Source organism: Phyllobates terribilis, unplaced genomic scaffold (genome assembly GCF_046119375.1).
Source record: "Phyllobates terribilis strain yellow unplaced genomic scaffold, ASM4611937v1 Scaffold_1__5_contigs__length_1240528914, whole genome shotgun sequence".
In the NCBI taxonomy this organism is placed as follows: domain Eukaryota; kingdom Metazoa; phylum Chordata; class Amphibia; order Anura; family Dendrobatidae; genus Phyllobates; species Phyllobates terribilis.
In genome coordinates this window covers 174,589,704-174,609,322 of record NW_027362761.1, presented here as the reverse complement: position 1 = coordinate 174,609,322, position 19,619 = coordinate 174,589,704, and the positions used below count along the sequence as shown (strand labels likewise).

General features: G+C 45.4%; 1 protein-coding gene across 3 annotated transcripts in view; it reads right to left on the bottom strand.

Moving 5' to 3' along the window:
* ENTREP1 (endosomal transmembrane epsin interactor 1) overlaps positions 1 to 18,398 on the bottom strand; it is a 159,252-nt gene extending 140,854 nt beyond the window's left edge. For 2 of the 3 annotated variants that reach the window (XM_073669966.1, XM_073669938.1), the window contains exon 1: positions 17,783 to 18,398. In XM_073669966.1, coding sequence (XP_073526067.1) covers positions 17,783 to 18,154 — 372 coding nt within the window. In that variant the 5' untranslated portion in view covers positions 18,155 to 18,398. The remainder of the gene's footprint in view (positions 1 to 17,782) is intronic. The other variant, XM_073669997.1, reaches the window with a different exon arrangement.
* Positions 18,399 to 19,619: the final 1,221 nt, after the last annotated feature.

Sequence of the window (19,619 nt, the reverse complement as noted above, 5' to 3'; positions counted from 1 at the left end):
AGGAAATGAATATTCACTTCTCCCCACGCCCATTGGCGGGGGAGCAGTGAATATTAATTTTCTATAGTAGCGGGCACAGTGTAGGCTGCAGCAGGCGGCTGATGCCTCCTGTGCCCCACTCACCCCAAGCTGCCGCTCCCCCCCAGTCCCCGACCACCCACAGCCGAACATATGTTCGGACTATAAGACGCACCCCCCACTTTCCTCCAAAATTTTGGAGGAAAAAGGGGGGCTTATTGTCCGAAAAATACAGTAGTTAGCTGGTTCAGTCCTGACCCATAAATTGTAGGCTTGCATTTCAGACCAAGAGAGGTGACAGAGAAGGACAGGGACCCAACAATGAAAGACGCCTTGACGCTGGCTGTTGGGCACACATATATTGGCCAATCTATGCACTAAGTGCTTTCCTTTACTGTAATTTTTCATGTTAATATTACAGAAATTTTTTTTCAAACATTTCATGTGCACATTTTGTAGCGCTTTCCTAAGTTTCTATTGCAGTATTGCAGTTTCAATGTCTTAGAGCAATCACTCTTAGCAATTTAGGAGGCAACTTTGACCCTTTTTTATACTATATCCTGCAGTGCAGGATACTAGCGCCGCCCCCTCAGATGATGTCATTGGTCTCAGCCGGGTATAGTGACAACGCTCTGTTGCCAGCTTATTACTATTCCTCAGACAATGGAGCGGACACTGTGCACAGGGGAGACAGCGCAGGGACACCGCTGTGCACAGGGGAGACACCGCAGGGAGAGCACAGCCCCTGAAACGAGCATCACTGATGACGCTTCGTTTCAGGGAGGGTGCAGGGGCTGCGGCAGTGTTTGCGGCCTCTGCCCTCTGATGACACTTTGAGTATCCCAGCCTTCACTGGTGATACTCAAACGAATCATCATAAGACCTAATAGAAAAACAAAATACAATAGCAGTTTGATAGTGTAGTTAGGGAACGATAGGGAATTTTTAAAGCAAGCAAGTATATTAGAAAATAGTTTTGATTATGGGACTAAATATATAGGGAGTTAGTAGCAAAATTAATTTACCTTCGGATCGCCCCTTTAAGGCTTCTTCAGATCAGGGTATAATATGGTCGTGTTTTGTCCGAGCAAAAATCGGTTACTAATGTAATTTAATAGGGCTGTTTAGATTATAGTTATTCACACGGAAACTCAGTCAGTGTGTAAAAAAAAAAAATCACAGCATGCACTATTCTCTTCTGTATCACAGATTAAACTCACCTGTTCTGGGCTCTGCGTGAGCAAAAAAATCAAATCCTATACCCATCATCCATATAGTGTTGGATTTTTACGAATATATTGTCATGCAACGAACCTATAGATAATCCATGAAAACGACCAAATAATATTGATATAAACAATCTATCTATATCACAAACACAAAATGCCTGTAAAAGACATTGTCAATAAGGTAATAAGTTATGGATACACAAAATAAGCCAGTATACTAATGATCAATACCCATGATGATGATTGCCACTACACATTAGTCACCACACAACAGCCACTAAAATTAACAGTAGTGATATTAATGAGAAAATGTAACAAATAAACATAAGTGCATGGATATAATACCAACCAAAATAGGAGATCAAAGTGCCCACCCCACCTGACGCGTGTTTAACACACTTGCTTAGGAGGGAATACACTGTGTAACATACCTGGCGGCGTCCTTGCATAGTGGTCCATCTCCCACTGTGCAAGGGCGCGCACTTGATTTCCAGTCCAGACTATCACTCTGGCTTTCCTCCATGCTGTCTGCTTGCCTCTGTTTCTTCTGCTTAAGGGCGGCGCCCGATCACTTCATGCTTCTTGTAGCTGCTGCGGGCACACCCCTTGTGCATCCTCAGCCTATTGCTGTCTGTCACCTGGTATTTAACCCAGCTCTTTCCAGGAATCCTTGCCTGAGCATTGTGTTCTGTCAGTTGGTTTCTAGTCACTGATGTGCCAGGTCCTGTCTATGTTTCCTGCCTTGCGGTATCAGTTCCCGTGTCTGAACTGTGTCCTGTCTGAACTATCTTCTAGCCTGTTGTCTTCTGCCTATCCTGGAGGCAGTATTTCCAGGCCAGTGTGAACACGCTCCTAGCCTGTTCTTTCCGCCTTCTAGGGGCCGCATACCTAGACCCGTTCCTGTATCTTGCCTGTTCCTGTCAGAACACGCTCCTAGCCTGTTCGTTCCGCCTTCTAGAGGCTGCATACCTAGAACCGCTCCTGTATCTTGCTGCTGTGTCTGTTCTTGTCTGAATACTCTCCTAGCCTGTTACCTGTTTTTTCTCTATGTCCGTACCTTCCCTTTTCCTGCAGAATCTGATCCCGTACCTAACTCCTACTCGTTGTTCCTGTACTCCCGTTTGTGAGTTTAGAGTCCACTCGCTACTTCATTGCAAGTATCTTGTGTGTACCTGGCTCTGCCTCTCCCTTCCAGTCTGTTCCGTGTGAACAGAGCCCTGTCCCCTCTGCTCTGCCTTGCTCACCGCTCCGGCGGTTCTTGCCTGCTCTGCCTTGCTCACCGCTCCTGCGGTTTCCGCTCTGCTCTGCCTTGCTCACCGCTCCTGCGGTTTCCGCTCTGCTCTGCCTTGCTCACCGCTCCTGCGGTTTCCGCTCTGCTCTGCCTTGCTCACCGATCCTGTGGTTTCCGCTCTGCTCTGCCTTGCTCACCGCTCCTGCGGTTTCCGCTCTGCTCTGCCTTCCTCACCGCTCCTGCGGTTTCCGCTCTGCTCTGCCTTGCTCACCGCTCCTGCGATTTCCGCTCTGCTCTGCCTTGCTCACCGCTCCTGCGGTTTCCGCTCTGCTCTGCCTTGCTCACTGCTCCTGCGGTTTCCGCTCTGCTCTGCCTTGCTCACCGATCCGGCGGTTTCCACTCTGCTCTGCCTTGCTCACCGCTCCTGCGGTTTCCGCTCTGCTCTGCCTTGCTCACCGCTCCTGCGGTTTCCGCTCTGCTCTGCCTTGCTCACCGCTCCTGCGGTTTCCGCTCTGCTCTGCCTTGCTCACCGCTCCTGCGGTTTCCGCTCTGCTCTGACCCTTTGCTCGCTGCTCCGGCAGTCTCACTCTGCTCTGACCCTTTGCTCGCTGCTCCGGCAGTCTCGCTCTGCTCTGACCCTTTGCTCGCTGCTCCGGCAGTCTCGCTCTGCTCTGACCCTTTGCTCGCTGCTCCGGCAGTCTCGCTGTGCTCTGACCCTTTGCTCGCTGCTCCGGCAGTCTCGCTCTGCTCTGACCCTTTGCTCACTGCTCTGGCAGTCTCGTCCTGCTCCTCTCGCTCACCGCTCCAGGCGGCCTTGTCCTGCTCTTCTCTCGCTCACCGCTCCAGGCGGTCTCGTCTTGTTCTGCTCTTGCTCGCCACTCTGGGCGGCCTCACTCTGCTGTGTTTGTCCACCGCATCTGCGGTTCTGTTCCTGAGTCCCAGTCTGTACTGGGTCCTATCCACTCGGTGCTCCAACCTGTCGTACCTGCCAGCCTAACCTGCCTGTTCCTGTATTCCCCTGTGTGGGTCAACAGCCGTGTCCAGGGTCTGTCCTGGAGTAGCACCTGGTCCCTCTGCTCGGTTCCTCCTTGGTGCACTGGCGTCGTATGCCGTTGTGCGACCCTGGTCGGATCGGGTGGATACTTAGTTATGCCCCTCCAGGCATTCACTCTCCGGCACGGTCCAGTGGAATCACTACATATACATGCACACGCCACTCAGCCCGGGCGTGTTTATTACACACTGTAATGCTAACATAGGAAAATGTACTTGATTATATACATTTTAAACTGTTAATGTATAAATACGAATGCCACACGGACGTAAATTACAAACGGATTACACGGATGACAATACAGATGAAATCGCTCAAGTTTTCTGGGTTAAAACTGAACGATTTTTCATATGCTGGTCTGAACCTGGCCTTGGGAAGAGACCATACAACACTCACTGATGAGTGGCATGCTGACATTTGTTGGGGTCCAATTGATCAGACTGCCACCTCAGAAATGTATGGTAATATGACATAAATGTCTATTTTGGAAAATGCCCTAAAGACTTAAAAGGGGTGTTTGTCCACTCACAAAAAAACATCCCACAACGCTGTTAAGTAATAAAATAAGTGATATTCACCTTACCCATCCTCTATTTTTCCCATCCAGACACTTCCTAGGTCCACCTCCAAACATCCGGAAGAGGTTAGAAAGCAACAGTTCTCACTTCTTCTGAATGTCAGTTTCATCCAAAGGAAGTGAGGGTGAAGTTGCCCACACACAGCTCTTTAGTCTTGGCCATGGTGGAGAGGTTGGAGTGTGAGTACTTTTATACAGTTAAAAAGTTCAAACAGGTGCAATTAATACAGGTAATGAGTGCAGAGTAGGAGGGCTTCTTAAAGCAAAACTAACAGGTCTGTAAGAGCCAGAATTATTGCTGGTTTGGTAGGTGATCAAATACTTATTTCATGCAAAAACATGCAAACTAATTATGCACAAATCATGCAATGTGATTTTCTTGATTTTTTTCAAGATTCTGTCTCTCACATTTGAAGTGTACCTACAATAAAAATGACAGAACTCTCCATTCTTTGTAGGTAGGAAAACTTGCAAAATCAGCAGTGTATGAAATACTTATTTTCCCCACTGTATATATGTCCCCATCCTGGTATATATGTCCCCAATCCAGGTACACATGGCCCCCCATCCAGGTACATATGGCCCCCTATTCAGGTACACATGGCCCCCCATCCAGGTACATATGGCCCCCCATCCAGGTATACATGGCCTCCCATCCAGGTATACATGGCCCCCCCATCCAGGTATACATCGCTCCCCCCATCCTGGTATACATGGCCCCCCCATCCTGGTATACATGGCCCCCATACCCATCCTGGTATATATGGCCCCCCATTATGGTATATATGGCCCCCCATCAAGCTGTACACATAAAAAAAATAAAGGATTCTATTTACCTTCCCTCCGCTCCCTCGCAGTGCTGCGTCCTGTTCTGATGCCAGCAGCTGATCTCAGCGTGTAAGCAGCGCATGACGTCACTGCCATGCGCCCTCACATGCCGAGGTCAGCTGCCGGAATATTCACTGCTCCCCAATCCCGGGACTATGGGCGTGTAGAGCAGTGAATATTAATTTTCTTTAATAGCTGGCACAGTGTTAGCCGCAGTCGCTGGCTTCCAGCAGCGGATGGGCGATAATGTGTGCCTGCTATTAATGAGAATGAATATTCACTGCTCTCCGCTCCCATAGTCCTGGGCGTGGGGAGCAGTGAATATTCCGGCAGCTGACCTCGTAATGTCGGTATGCATACTCCCGGGCAGAAGCCGTACAAGTGTATGGAGCGAGGGCGCAGCCGGCACTTGTGTGGAGCATTGCTGTGCCTACTAGATGGCTTCTGCCTGGGAGTATGCATATTGCATACATCACCACCGTTCCTAGCTCAGAAATAAGCAAATCCTCGCAGCGCACAGTGCATGCGCTGGGGGGGATTTGAAAGTCTGCAGTCACACAGAGTGACTGCAGACTTTTCATTTTAAACAGGACAACCTCTTTTTACACCAGTATTTGTAAACCCAGGAGTGGCTGAAAAATACAGAAGTGTTTTTCTCTGATTGTTCCTTTCCTGGTTTTGGCTTACAAATACTGATGTGAAATACTGACCAAATACTGAATGTGTGAACGAAGCCTAAGGGGGACATCTCTGACATCCTGAAACACTGATATATAGGAACACACATTGTTTTGGGAGAATTCTGGCTTGCAAACACCGTTATGGGAAGCTTACGGTTGTCTGCCAAAAAATGGACTTGCAAATTGCAATATAGATGAAAAATTTACGTCTTTTTTCTGGATAAATGCAGCCATATGTGGATGTGCTATTAAGGGCTAATTCTCATGTCAGTGTTTTTTCTCTTTCACAAAAAATGGTCTGAATTTCATCAGTTTTTTGATCTGAGAATCTTCAGAGTTTGATCAGTTTCATCAGTTTTTCTCAGATGAAAAAAAACAAACTGATAGAGATTTATCAAGCATCTAATTTTCAAACAGTCCATGAAAAACGAACAGCATACGGATGAATCCAAAGACTTGCATTGATGAGTTTGGTCCGATACTGAATAAGAAGAAAAAATTGGACATGTGAACTACCCCATAAACTATCTCATACAGTGGGGAAAACATACACTGCCAATTTTGAAAGTTTTCCCAGCTACAAAGAATGGAGAGGTCTGTAATTTTTATCGTAGGTACACTTCAACTGTGAGAGACAGAATCTAAAAATAAAAAACAGAAAATCACATTGTATGATTTTTACATAATTAATTTGCATTTTATTGCATGAAATAAGTATTTGATACAATAGAAAAACAGAACTTAATATTTGGTACAGAAACCTTTTTTTCAATTACAGAGGTCAGACGTTTCCTGTAGTTCTTGACCAGGTTTGCACATACTGCAGCAGGGATTTTGGCCCACTCCTCCATACAGATCTTCTCCAGATCTTTCAGGTTTCGGGGCTGTCGTTGGGCAACATTCAGTTGCAGCTCCCTCCAAAGATTTTCTATTGGGTTCAGTTCTGGAGACTGGGTAGGCCCCTCCAAGACCTTGAAATGCTTCTTACTGAGCCACTCCTTAGTGCCCTGGCTGTGTCTTTAGTAGTGTTGAGCCACCCCTGTAGTGTTCGGGTTCGGTTCGTCGAACACCGGGATGTTCGTGGAACTGTTCGTCGAACGCCTTAGAACACCGTCGAATACCATTAAAACCAATGGCAGGCAAACAAAAACACATAGAAACACATAGAAAACACCTTCAAAGGTGTCCAAAAGCTGACAAACTGCTCAGAAGACACTCTCTTTAAAAAAGCCGGCCGGAAATTCAGCAGTGGCATACACCGGTACCCGACAATTTAGAACAGAAAGAATAAAGCATCACATATAGATTAGATAGATAGAAACATGTCAGTCACATATATAATAAGTACAGTGACAGTGTTGCTTACTGTACTTGTCATTTAGTGTTAAAGGATTTATTTAAAAAAATAATAGTGTTTTCATGCACCGTCTCTTTAAAAAAGCCGGCCGGCAATTCAGCATTGGTACCCGACAATTTATAACAGAAAGAATAGAGCATCACACATAGATTAGATACATGGAAACATGTCAGTCACATATATAAGAAGTACAGTGATAGTATTGATTACTGTACTTGTCATTTAGTGTTAAAATAAAGGATTTATTAAAAAAAAAAATTGGCGTGGGGTTCCCCGTAATTTTAGTCTCTAGCGTAGGTTAAGCAGACGGCTGGGGCAGATGTTTGAAGCCTGGGAAGGGGGTAATACCCACGGAGCTTCCCAGGCTACTAATATCAGCCCCCAGCTGAATACCTAGCCTTTACTAGCTAATAAAATGGGGGACCCCCAAAAAAATGACGTGAGGTCCTCCCTATTTTAATAGCTAGCAAAAGCTAGGCAGACAGCTGGGGGCTGATATTAATAGCCCAGGAAGGGTGCCATGAATATTGGCCCCCTCCCAGGCTAGAAACACCAGCCTTCAGCCGCCCCAGAAATGGCGCATCCATAGGATGCGCCAATTCTGGCACTTAGCCTCGCTCTTCCCACTGCCCTATAGCGGTGGCAGTGGGGTAATAGGGCTGGGGTTCATGTCAGCTTATAATGCCAGCTGACATCAAGCCCAGGTTAGTAATGGAGAGGCGTCTATAAGACACCCCCATTACTAACCCCATAGTCAAAGTTAAAAAAAAACACAAACACCCAGAATAAAGTCCTTTAATTGAAATAAACACACAATTCTTTATTGTTCTAAATTAAACCATACTTACCATCACGCCCATTCCAGCTGAAGCCAATGTCTTCTGCAATAAAAGTAAAATAATAAAGCAACATCATCCTTACCTTTCCATGGTTCCCAGGACAGCTTCAGCTCTGCTACATTCACATGACAGGCTGGATCGCAGCCGAAAGCTGCCATCCAGCTTGCCATGCTGCAGACACTGAGAAGCGCAGGCATGCTTGTGCTCCTCAGTGTCTCGCTGTGACGGCATAAAGATGAGCCGAGGTCATGTCTAATGAACTCAGCTCACCTCATGCATGTCACTGACAGCGTGGGAAAATTCTCCTGCGCTTGCAGTCAGCGTGAGAGAATTCTGAGAATGCTGAAGCGCTGAGCGCAGGAGAATTTTCCGACGCTGTCAGTGACGTGCATGAGGTGAGCTCATGTCCAATGAACTCAGCTCACCTCATGCACGTCACTGACAGAATGGGAGAATTCTTCTGCGCTCAGCGCTTGAGCAGGAGAATTCTCCCACGCTGGGATGGCATTGAGATGACAGGCTGGATCACAGCTGAGCGCTGCCATCCAGATTGTCATCCTTCAGAGACACTGCAGAGCACAAGCATGTCTGCGCTCTGCAGTGTCTATGAAGGATGGAATGCTGGATGGCATCGCTCAGCTGCCATCCAGCCTGTCATCTCAATGCCATCCCAGCGTGGGAGAATTCTCCTGCTCAAGCGCTGAGCGCAGGAGAATTTTCCCACGCTGTCAGTGACGTGCATGAGGTGACGGATGCCGTCACAGCGAGACACTGAGGAGCGCAAGCATGCCTGCGCTTCTCAGTGTCTGTGGCGTGGCAAGCTGGATGGCAGCTTTCGGCTGTGATCCAGCCTGTCATGTCAATGTAGCACAGCTGAAGCTGTCATGGGAACCATGGAAAGGTAAGGATGACGTGGGCTTCGCCATATTTTTGTATGCCAGCCAGGTACAGCATCCAGGAACGGGCTGCCCCCAACCACCAGATGCCTATTTGTACCTGGCCGGACACAACAATATAGGTAACCCTTTTTTTTTTTATTATTTCATGAAATAATTAAAAAAGAAATACGTGGGGCTTCGCCCTATTTTTGTGTCCAGCCAGGTACAGCAGGCAGGAAAGGGCTGCCCCCAACCACCAGCTGCCTATTTGTACCTGGCCGGACACAACAATATAGGGAAGCCCTTTTTTTTTTAATTATTTCATGAATTTCATGAAATAATTAAAAAAAAAAATACGTGGGCTTCGCCATATTTTTGTGTCCAGCCAGGTACAACTAGGCAGCTGGGGGCTGGAATCCGCAGCGCAGGGAGGCCCAAGATTTCTGGGCCCCCCCCCGCTGCAAATTGCAGTCCGCAGCCACCCCAGAAAATGGCGCGTTCATAGAAGCGCCATCTTCTGGCGCTTTACCCAACTCATCCAGGGCCCTGGTGCGGTGGATCACTGGGTAATAAAGGGGTTAGGGCCAGCTAGGCATTATCAGCTGGCCCTAAGCCCGAAATTCATGGGGTCACGGCAATATTAGACATGACCGCCATGAATTTCTAGTAAAGTATTTAAAAAAACACAACACCCAGAATAAAGTCCTTTAATTGAAATAAACACACAATTTTTTAATGTTCTAAATTAAACCATACTTACCATCATGCTCATTCCAGCTGAAGCCAATGTCTTCTGCAATAAAAGTAAAATAATAAAGCAACCTCATCCTTACCTTTCCATGGTTCCCACAACAGCTTCAGCTCTGCTACATTGACATGACAGGCTGGATCGCAGCCGAAAGCTGCCATCCAGCTTGCCATGCCGCAGACACTGAGAAGCGCAGGCATGCTTGCGCTCCTCAGTGTCTGGCTGTGACGGCATCCAGATGAGCCGAGGTCATGTCCAATGAACTCGGCTCACCTCATGCACGTCACTGACAGCGTGGGAAAATTCTCCTGCGCTCAGCGCTTCAGCAGGAAAATTCTCCCACGCTGGGATGGCATTGAGATGACAGGCTGGATGGCAGCTGAGCGCTGCCATCCAGCATGCCATCCTTCATAGACACTGCTGAGCACAGGCATGCTTGCGCTCTGCAGTGTCTCTGAAGGATGACAAGCTGGATGGCAGCGCTCAGCTGTGATCCAGCCTGTCATCTCAATGCCATCCCAGCGTGGGAGAATTCTCCTGCTCAAGCACTGAGCGCAGGAGAATTCTCCCACACTGTCAGTGACGTGCATGAGGTGAGCTGAGTTCATTGGACATGACCTCGGCTCATCTTTATGCCGTCACAGCGAGACACTGAGGAGCACAAGTATGCCTGCGCTTCTCAGTGTCTGCGGCATGGCAAGCTGGATGGCAGCTTTCGGCTGCGATCCAGCCTGTCATGTCAATGTAGCAGAGCTGAAGCTGTCGTGGGAACCATGGAAAGGTAAGGATGATGTTGCTTTATTATTTTACTTTTATTGCAGAAGACATTGGCTTCAGCTGGAATGGGCGTGATGGTAAGTATGGTTTAATTTAGAACAATAAAGAATTGTGTGTTTATTTCAATTAAAGGACTTTATTCTGGGTGTTTGTGTTTTTTTTTAACTTTGACTATGGGGTTAGTAATGGGGGTGTCTTATAGACGTCTCTCCATTACTAACCTGGGCTTGATGTCAGCTGGCATTATAAGCTGACATCAACCCCAGCCCTATTACCCCACTGCCACCGCTACAGGGCAGTGGGAAGAGCGAGGCTAAGTGCCAGAATTGGCGCATCCTATGGACGTGCCATTTTTGGGGCGGCTGACGGCTGGTGTTTCTAGCCTGGGAGGGGGCCAATATACATGGCACCCTTCCTGGGCTATTAATATCAGCCCCAAGCTGTCTGCCTAGCCTTTGCTAGCTATTAAAATAGGGAGGACCGCACGTCATTTGTTTGGGGGTCCCCCATTTTAATAGCTAGTAAAGGCTAGGTATTCAGCTGGGGGCTGATATTAGTAGCCTGGGAAGCTCCGTAGGTATTACCCCCTTCCCAGGCTTCAAACATCTGCCCCAGCCGTCTGCTTAACCTCCGCTAGAGACGAAAATTACAGGGAACCCCACGGCAATTTTTTTTTTAATAAATCCTTTATTTTAACACTAAATGACAAGTACAGTAATCAACACTATCACTGTACTTCTTATATATGTGACTGACATGTTTCTATGTATCTAATCTATGTGTGATGCTCTATTCTTTCTGTTATAAATTGTCGGGTACCGATGCTGAATTGCCGGCCGGCTTTTTAAAAGAGACGGTGCATGAAAACACTAATATTTTTTTTAATAAATCCTTTAACACTAAATGACAAGTACAGTAACCAACACTGTCACAGTACTTCTTATATATGTGACTGACATGTTTCTATCTATCTAATCTATGTGTGATACTCTATTCTTTCTGTTCTAAATTGTCGGGTACCGGTGTATGCCGCTGCTGATTTGCCGGCTTTTCATGTTTCACTGTGAGCACTGTTCCCATTGATTTGGGCAACCACTGTAATGCCACAACCACCATAGCTGTGACATTACAGTGAGTGGCAGACAATCCTTGCATGATTGGTGCTCTAAATAGCGCCAGACATGCAGGACACGCTTTTGGTGCACGAACAGTTATCGAACATAACCTCGAACAGCTGAATTTTTTGCAAATCGTTCGCGTTCATCGAACGACTCGAACACCGCCCAAAACAGCTCGAATTTGAGATTGGCGAACAGTTCTAGTCGAACACCGCTCATCTCTAGTCTTTAGGGTCACTGTCATGCTGAAAGGCCCAGCCACTACCTATCTTCAATGCTCTTACTGAGGGAAGGAGGCTGTTGGCCAAAATCTCGCGATACATGACCCCATCCATCTTCCCTTCAATACGGTGAAGTTGTCCTGTCCCCATTGTAGAAAAGCACAAAGTATTATGTTTCCCCCACCATGCTTCACGGTTAGGACGGTGTTCTTGGGGTTATACTCATCCTTCTTCCTCCAAACACGGCGAGTGTAGTTCTATTTTGGAGTCATCTGACCACATGACCTTCTGCCATGCCTCCTCTGGATCATCCAGATGGTCACTGACAAACTTCAAATAGGCCTGGACATGTGCTGGCGTGAGCAGGGGGACCTTGTGTGCCCTGCAGGATTTTACTCCATGACGGCGTAGTGTGTTACTAATGGTAATGTTTGAGACTGTGGTGCCAGCTCTCTTCAGGTCATTGACCTGGTCCTCCAGATGAAGATTGACAGTTATCTCGTGTTTCTTCCATTTACTAATAATTGCACCAAAAGTCGTTGCCTTCTCAACAAGCTGCTTGCCTACTGTCTTACTGCCTTGTGGAGGTCTACAATTTTGTCCCTGGTGTCTTTAGACAGCTCTTTAGTCTAGGCCATGGTGGAGAGGTTGGAGTGTGATTGATTGAGTGTGTGGACAGGTGTCTTTTATACAGGTAATGAGTTCAAACAGGTGCAATCAATACAGGTAATGAGTGCAGAGTAGGAGGGCTTCTTAACCCCTTAAGCCCCGCGGGTGGTTTGCACGTTAATGACCGGGCCAATTTTTACTATTCTGACCACTGTCACTTTATGAGGTAATTACTCTGGAACGCTTCAACGGATCCCCCTGATTCTGAGATTGTTTTTTCGTGACATATTGTACTTCATGATTGTGGAACAATTTCTTCGATATCACTTGCGTTTATTTGTGAAAAAAATGGAAATTTGGCAAAAATTTAGAAAATTTAGCAATTTTCAAAATTTGAATTTTTAAGCCCTGAAATCAGAGCGATATGTCACACAAAATAGTTAATAAATAACATTTCCCACATGTCTACTTTACATCAGCACAATTTTGGAACCAAAATTTTTTTTTGTTAGGGAGCTATAAGGGTTAAAAGTTGACCAGCGATTTCTCATTTTTCCAACAAAATTTACAAAACCATTTTTTTAGGGACCACATCACATTGAAGTCACTTGGAGAGGTCTTTTTGACAGAAAATACCCAAAAGTGACACCATTCTAAAAACTGCACCCCTCAAGGTGCTCAAAACCACATTCAAGAACTTTATTAACCCTTCAGGTGCTTCACAGGAATTTTTTGAATGTGGAAGAAAAAAATGAACATTTAACTTTTTTCACAAAAATGTTACTTTAGACCCAATTTTTTTTATTTTCACAGGGGTAACAAGAAAAAATGGACCCCAAAATTTGTTGTGCAATTTCCCCTGGGCACGCAGATACCCAATATTTGGGGAAAAAACACTGTTTGGGCGCACGGCAGGGCTCGGAAGGGAAGGAGCGCCATTTGACTTTTTGATTGTAAAATTTGCTTGAATAATTAGCGGGCGCCATGTTGTGTTTGGAGAGCCCCTGTGTGCCCAAACTTTGGAGCTCCCCCACAAGTGACCCCATTTTGGAAACTAGACCCCCCAAGGCACCTTTATAGATGTATAGTGAGCACTTGGAACCCCCAGGTGCTTCACAAATTGATTCGTAAAAATGAAAAAGTGAAAAAAAAAACACTTTTTCATTTTTACGAATCAATTTGTGAAGCACCTAGGGGTTCCAAGTGCTCACTATGCATCTAGATAGGTGCCTTGGGGGGTCTAGTTTCCAAAATGGGGTCACTTGTGGGGGAGCTCCAATGTTTGGACACACAGGGACTCTCTAAATACAACATGGTATCCGCTAACAAATTGAATGGAAAATCGGCTCAAATTGTTAGCGGACACCACATTGCATTTGGAGAGCCCCTCTGTGCCCAAACTTTGGAGCTCCCCCACAAGTGACCCCGTTTTGGAAACTACACCCCCCAAGGCACCTTTCTAGATGCATAGTGAGCACTTGGAACCCCCAGGTGCTTCACAAATTGATTCGTAAAAATGAAAAAGTGAAAAAAAAAACACTTTTTCATTTTTATGAATCAATTTGTGAAACACCTGGGGTTCCAAGTGCTCACTATGCATCTAGATAGGTGCCTTGGGGGGTCTAGTTTCCAAAATGGGGTCACTTGTGGGGGAGCTCCAATGTTTGGGCACACAGGGACTCTCCAAATGCAACATGATATCCGCTAACAAATTGAGCCGACAATTTGTTAGCGGATATCATGTTGCATTTGGAGAGTCCCTGTGTGCCCAAACTTTGGAGCTCCCCCACAAGTGACCCTATTTTGGAAACTAGACCCCCCAAGGCACCTATCTAGATTCATAGTGAGCACTTGGAACCCCAGGTGCTTCACAAATTGATTCATAAAAATGAAAAAGTGTTTTTTTTTTCACTTTTTCATTTTTACGAATCAATTTGTGAAGCACCTGGGGGTTCCAAGTGCTCACTATGCATCTAGATAGGTGCCTTGGGGGGTCTAGTTTCCAAAATGGGGTCACTTGTGGGGGAGCTCCAATGTTTGGGCACACAGGGGATCTCCAAAAGCAACATGGCGTCCGCTAACAATTTGAGCCGATTTTCCATTCAATTTGCTAGCGGACACCATGTCGCGTTTGGAGAGCCCGTGATGTGCCTAAACAGTGGAGCTCCCCCACAAGTGTCCCCATTTTGGAAACTATACCCCTCAAGGATTTTATTAAGGTGTATAGTGAACATTTTGAACCCAGAGGTACGGCACAGAATTTGTTTACATTAGGTCATCATATTGAATAAGTTGTCATTATTCTTGAGCGCAAGTGCTCGCTACTTGAGTTTGCATCGGATACTCAGGTATGCACCATGTACAGCGTGTGCTCGAGTGACATGCTCGAGTCCCTGCTCCGCATGTTTCACGGTTATTAGACACCCAAAAAAAAACATGCGGGGATCGCTCGTGCATGGCAGGCAATCCCAGTAAAGTTTTTTGGCCGCGAAGCATATGGGGCAGAGACTCGAGCATGTCACTCAAATACCCACGATACTCAATGCATACCAGAGCACCCGATGCAAACTCAAGTAGCGAGCACTTGCTCTCAACACTAGTCGCCATATCGTCATCTTTTTTTCTTACTTTTGAAAAAAATCCCAACCCCAGCCCTAACCCTAGCACAACCCTAGCCCTAGCACAACCCTAGCCCTAGCACAACCCTAGCCCTAGCACAACCCTAGCCCCAGCACAACCCTAGCCCCAGCACAACCCTAGCCCCAGCACAACCCTAGCCCCAGCACAACCCTAGCCCCAAACCCAGCCCTAACCCTAGCCCAATCCTAACCCAAGAGTTTATTTTTGACGCCGTTCCTTGTGCGGTATAAGTGATTAGACGACTTTATTCTTCGGGTCGGTGTGATTACAGCAATGCCAGAATCATATGGGGTTTTTATGACTGACAGCTGTCACACACTAAAAGACGCATTTTTTGTAAAATCTAGTTTTTGCATCGCCATATTTTGAGAGCTATAATTTTTCCAGATTTTGGCAGACAGTCATGTGACGGCTCGTTTTTTGCGGGCCATATATACCAGGATGGGGGGCCATATATAACAGGATAGGGGGCCATGTATACCAGGATAGGAATGGGGGGACAATGTATACCAGGATGGGGGGCCATATATAACAGGGTGGGGGGCCATTTATGCCAGGATGGGGATGGAGGGCCATGTACACCAGGGTGGGGATAGGTGCCATGTATACCAGCATGGGGATGGGGGCCATGTATACCAGGAAGGGGGGCCATGTATACCAGGATGGGGGTACCATGTATACCAGGATGGGGCGGGGCTATGTGTACCAGGATAGGGGGCCCTGTATATCAGGATGGGGGCCATGTATACCAGGATAGGGATGGGGGCCACGTATATATCAGGATGGGGGGCATATATATACCAGCATGGGGGATATTAATACAGAATTCGGGGACATTACCCCTATAACAGTATGAGCAGCAGACCCCACCCCATAACAGTGCATCGTGACCACATTTTTTGCTTCAATTTTTTTTTTATTTTCCTCCTCTAAAACCTAGGTGCGTCTTATGGTCCGGTGTGTCTTATAGTCCGAAAAGTACGGTACTTATTTTCCCCACTGTATTTACAAGAGCTATCCATTAAAAGCACAGGTTCACACGAATGTATAAAGAATTGTCAGCGTTTCATCCAGAAAACGCAAATTATTTTTTTCTCACCTGTCATCTGTGTGCAATCCATACATGATCTGTTTTTTTTACAGCAGCAGCTAGTAATAATTTACAAGACCATTTACAGTTTCCTATATTACCGAATTGCAATGTACCTGTAAAAATCGGATGCTATACGTATGGAATCTGGGGTGTTTTTTTGGGCACTTATAGACTTGAATCGGCGAGTCTCATCTGAGTTATGGAAGAAACTAGTGAATACTGTGATTTTTTTCACATGCAGATTTGGTCTATGAAAAAAATCACTGTCTGTAGTGAGCATGCTCGGGTGTTTTCTGAGTATCTTCAGCATGCTTAGGTGTTATGTTTCAGTTGCTCGTGTGAATGATTTGCGACTGTTTGACAGCTTTAATACATGTAAGGAATGTCTGTTTCTTAGGCATTCCTCACATGTATTAAAGCTGTCAAACAGTCGCAAATCATGCACATGGGGAGTGACTCAAACATAACACCTGAGCACGCTGAAGATACTCGGCGAGCACCCGAGCATGCTCGCCAAAAGAGTTAACAAAACATACTCACTCATCACTACTCATCTGCACTGCCCCATTGAATAGCATTAGTCTGATTGCTGTCCATTTTTTTATGGATAGCACTTGGACCGAAAATAAGGTCCTGTGAATGAGCCCTAACAAACACTGGTGTGTGGGTATTATTGGCTGACTTTACCAGTTATTGGAGTCTCTGTGGGGAACACTGGGGCACTGAAGAAGGGATGAAGCATATTTGACACAATACCTAATGCAGATCTTTACATTTTGGGGATGCATGGTCAGCCTTTTAGACAAGAGAACTGTCATGTGGATAAGCAAACAATGCATAAATAAGTATAACATTATCACAACACATCAATAAGTATACACTATCACAACACATAAGTAAACTGTATCACTACATATAAATAATGGAACTATCACAACATATAAATAAGTATAACTCTATTACTGTACACTACATAAATAAGAACTACACTATCACAACATAAAAATAAGTATACATAACACAACACATGTATAACACTATCACAACATATAAATAATGGAACTATCACAACATATAAATAATTATAACTTTATTACTGTACACTACGTAAATAAGAACTACACTATCACAACACATAAATAAGTATACATAACACAACACATATGTATAACACTATCACAACATATAAATAAGTATAACTCTATTACTGTACACTACATAAATAAGAACTACACTATCACAACATAAAAATAAGTATACATAACACAACACATGTATAACACTATCACAACATATAAATAATGGAACTATCACAACATATAAATAATTATAACTTTATTACTGTACACTACGTAAATAAGAACTACACTATCACAACACATAAATAAGTATACATAACACAACACATATGTATAACACGATCACAACATATAAATAAGTATACGCTATCACAACATATGTATAAGACTATTACACTACATAAATTAGTATACACTATCACAACACATATGTATAACACTATCACAACATATAAATAAGTATACATAACACAACACATAAGTAAACTCTACCACTACATATAAGTAAGTATAACACTATTACTGTACACTACATAAATAAGAACTACACTATCACAACACATAAATAAGTATACATAACACAACACATATGTATAACACTATCACCACACACATGTATAACATTATCACAACATATAAGTATACACTATTACACTACATAACTACATTATCCCAATAAATAAGTAAAGCGCTATCACAATATTAAAGAAAAGCAGTCTCCCAACACCTAGATCAGTAGAAGCCACTGACACAATAGCTACATAACTGTCACCACAGAGAAGATGCAGCAGGTGTCCGCTACTCACCGACGACCCGGCCCAGAAAGGACAGGAGCTCCGGATCTGGGGGCTCTTGCTGAGTGACAGAGCCCCAAAGCTGAGCGCTACGGTGCAGCATCCCAGGATCAGCTGTAACAAGCCCAGGGAAAGCAGCGGTCTCCCGGGGAGGATCAGCCCAGAGCCAGCCCGGCGCCTGCTGGAGAGACTGGGCGGCGGAGGAGGGGGACACAGGCTCAGAGTAGCCGAACATCTAGGGGGCTGAAGGGCCCCGCGGCCTCTGCGTGCCCGGTGCTGGGAAGGGTCTCCGCCTTGAGAAGAAACAGGTGCCGCATTGCCCATGGAAGAAGAGAGCCCGGCCATGGGACAGCAAGAGCCAGGAAGCAGCACTGGCAGAGACATCACCGGGGAGGGGATGGGAGCAGACGCCGTGCAGCGGGGAGGGCGAAACCTGATCAGAGAAAGCACTCAGCCTGATAACTCCTGGATGGCAGAGCCGCTACATGGCAGAGCACGGCATGGCAGCGCACGGCATGGGGTGCCCCTGCTGCCCCTTACGTCCTGCCCTCTCTCTGCCAGCCCCTTCCCTCTCCCCACTGTTGTCCTTCCTAAGGACCATCAGACAGAGAAGTTTTAAAATAACTCCAGTGATAAGTAGGAGGGAGCTGAGCCTCAGTGTCACATATCCTGGCTCTGGTTCAAGGAGGGTGTGGATGAAAACAAGCTGTTCCCTTGTAAGACACTACACAAGGTGCCATGACCTCATATCATAATCCGATAGTCCGGGAATCCGATTATTATACCATCAGATGAAGAATAGCTTTCCAATAGTTTGCAACAGGCCTGGATATTAGTGGTGGTTGTAGGTGGACATCATGTACCTTCTCCATTCTATCTGTAAAGCCATTTCCTTAAAGGAAGGATAACATCACTTACCTGGGCAGATAGAGTCAAGCACTGGCAGAACTTAAAGCTCGTGGACCCCAATGCAAAACTTACCTACAGGGCCCCCAGCTATCACAGCTTTCATATGATCCAGAGATCATGGTGCCTGCTATGCTCCAGGAACTTTGTGCAACTGCAACCCCGCATCCACTATAGTTATGGCCCTGTAGGTAAGGAGGGCAGCTGTTTAGTGTTCCTTGTCTAGGCAGTAGATTAGGTTATACTTTTTCACATTCCTTCGAATCTGTACATACTGTAAGTGTGTCACTGATTATGGACACCGGAACTATGCATATTTATGGGGAACTGGAAGGAGATACAGTTATATGAAAAAGTTTGGGCACCCCTATTAATCTTAAGCTTAATATTTTATAAAAATTGATGTTTTTGCAACAGCCATTTCAGTTTGATATATGTAATAACTGTTGGACACAGTAATGTTTCTGCCTTGAAATGAGGTTTATTGTACTAACAGAAAATGTGCAATCTGCATTCAAACAAAATTTGTCAGGTGCATAAGTATGGGCATCCTTATCATTTTCTTGTTTTAAATACTCCTACCTACTTTTTACTGACTTACTAAAGCACTTATTTTGGTTTTGTAACCTCATTGAGCTTTGAACTTCATAGCCAGGTGTATGCAATCATGAGAAAAGCTACTTAAAGTGGCCACTTGCAAGTTGTTCTCCTGTTTGAATCTCCTCTGAAGAGTGGCATCATGGGCTCCTCAAAACAACTGTCAAATGACCTGAAAACAAAGATTATTCAACATAGTTGTTCAGGGGAAGGATACAAAAAGCTGTCTCAGAGATTTAACCTGTCAGTTTCCACTGTGAGGAACATAGTAAGGAAATGGAAGAACACGGACAGTTCTTGTTAAAGCCAGAAGTGGCAGGCCAAGAAAAACATCAGAAAGGCAGAG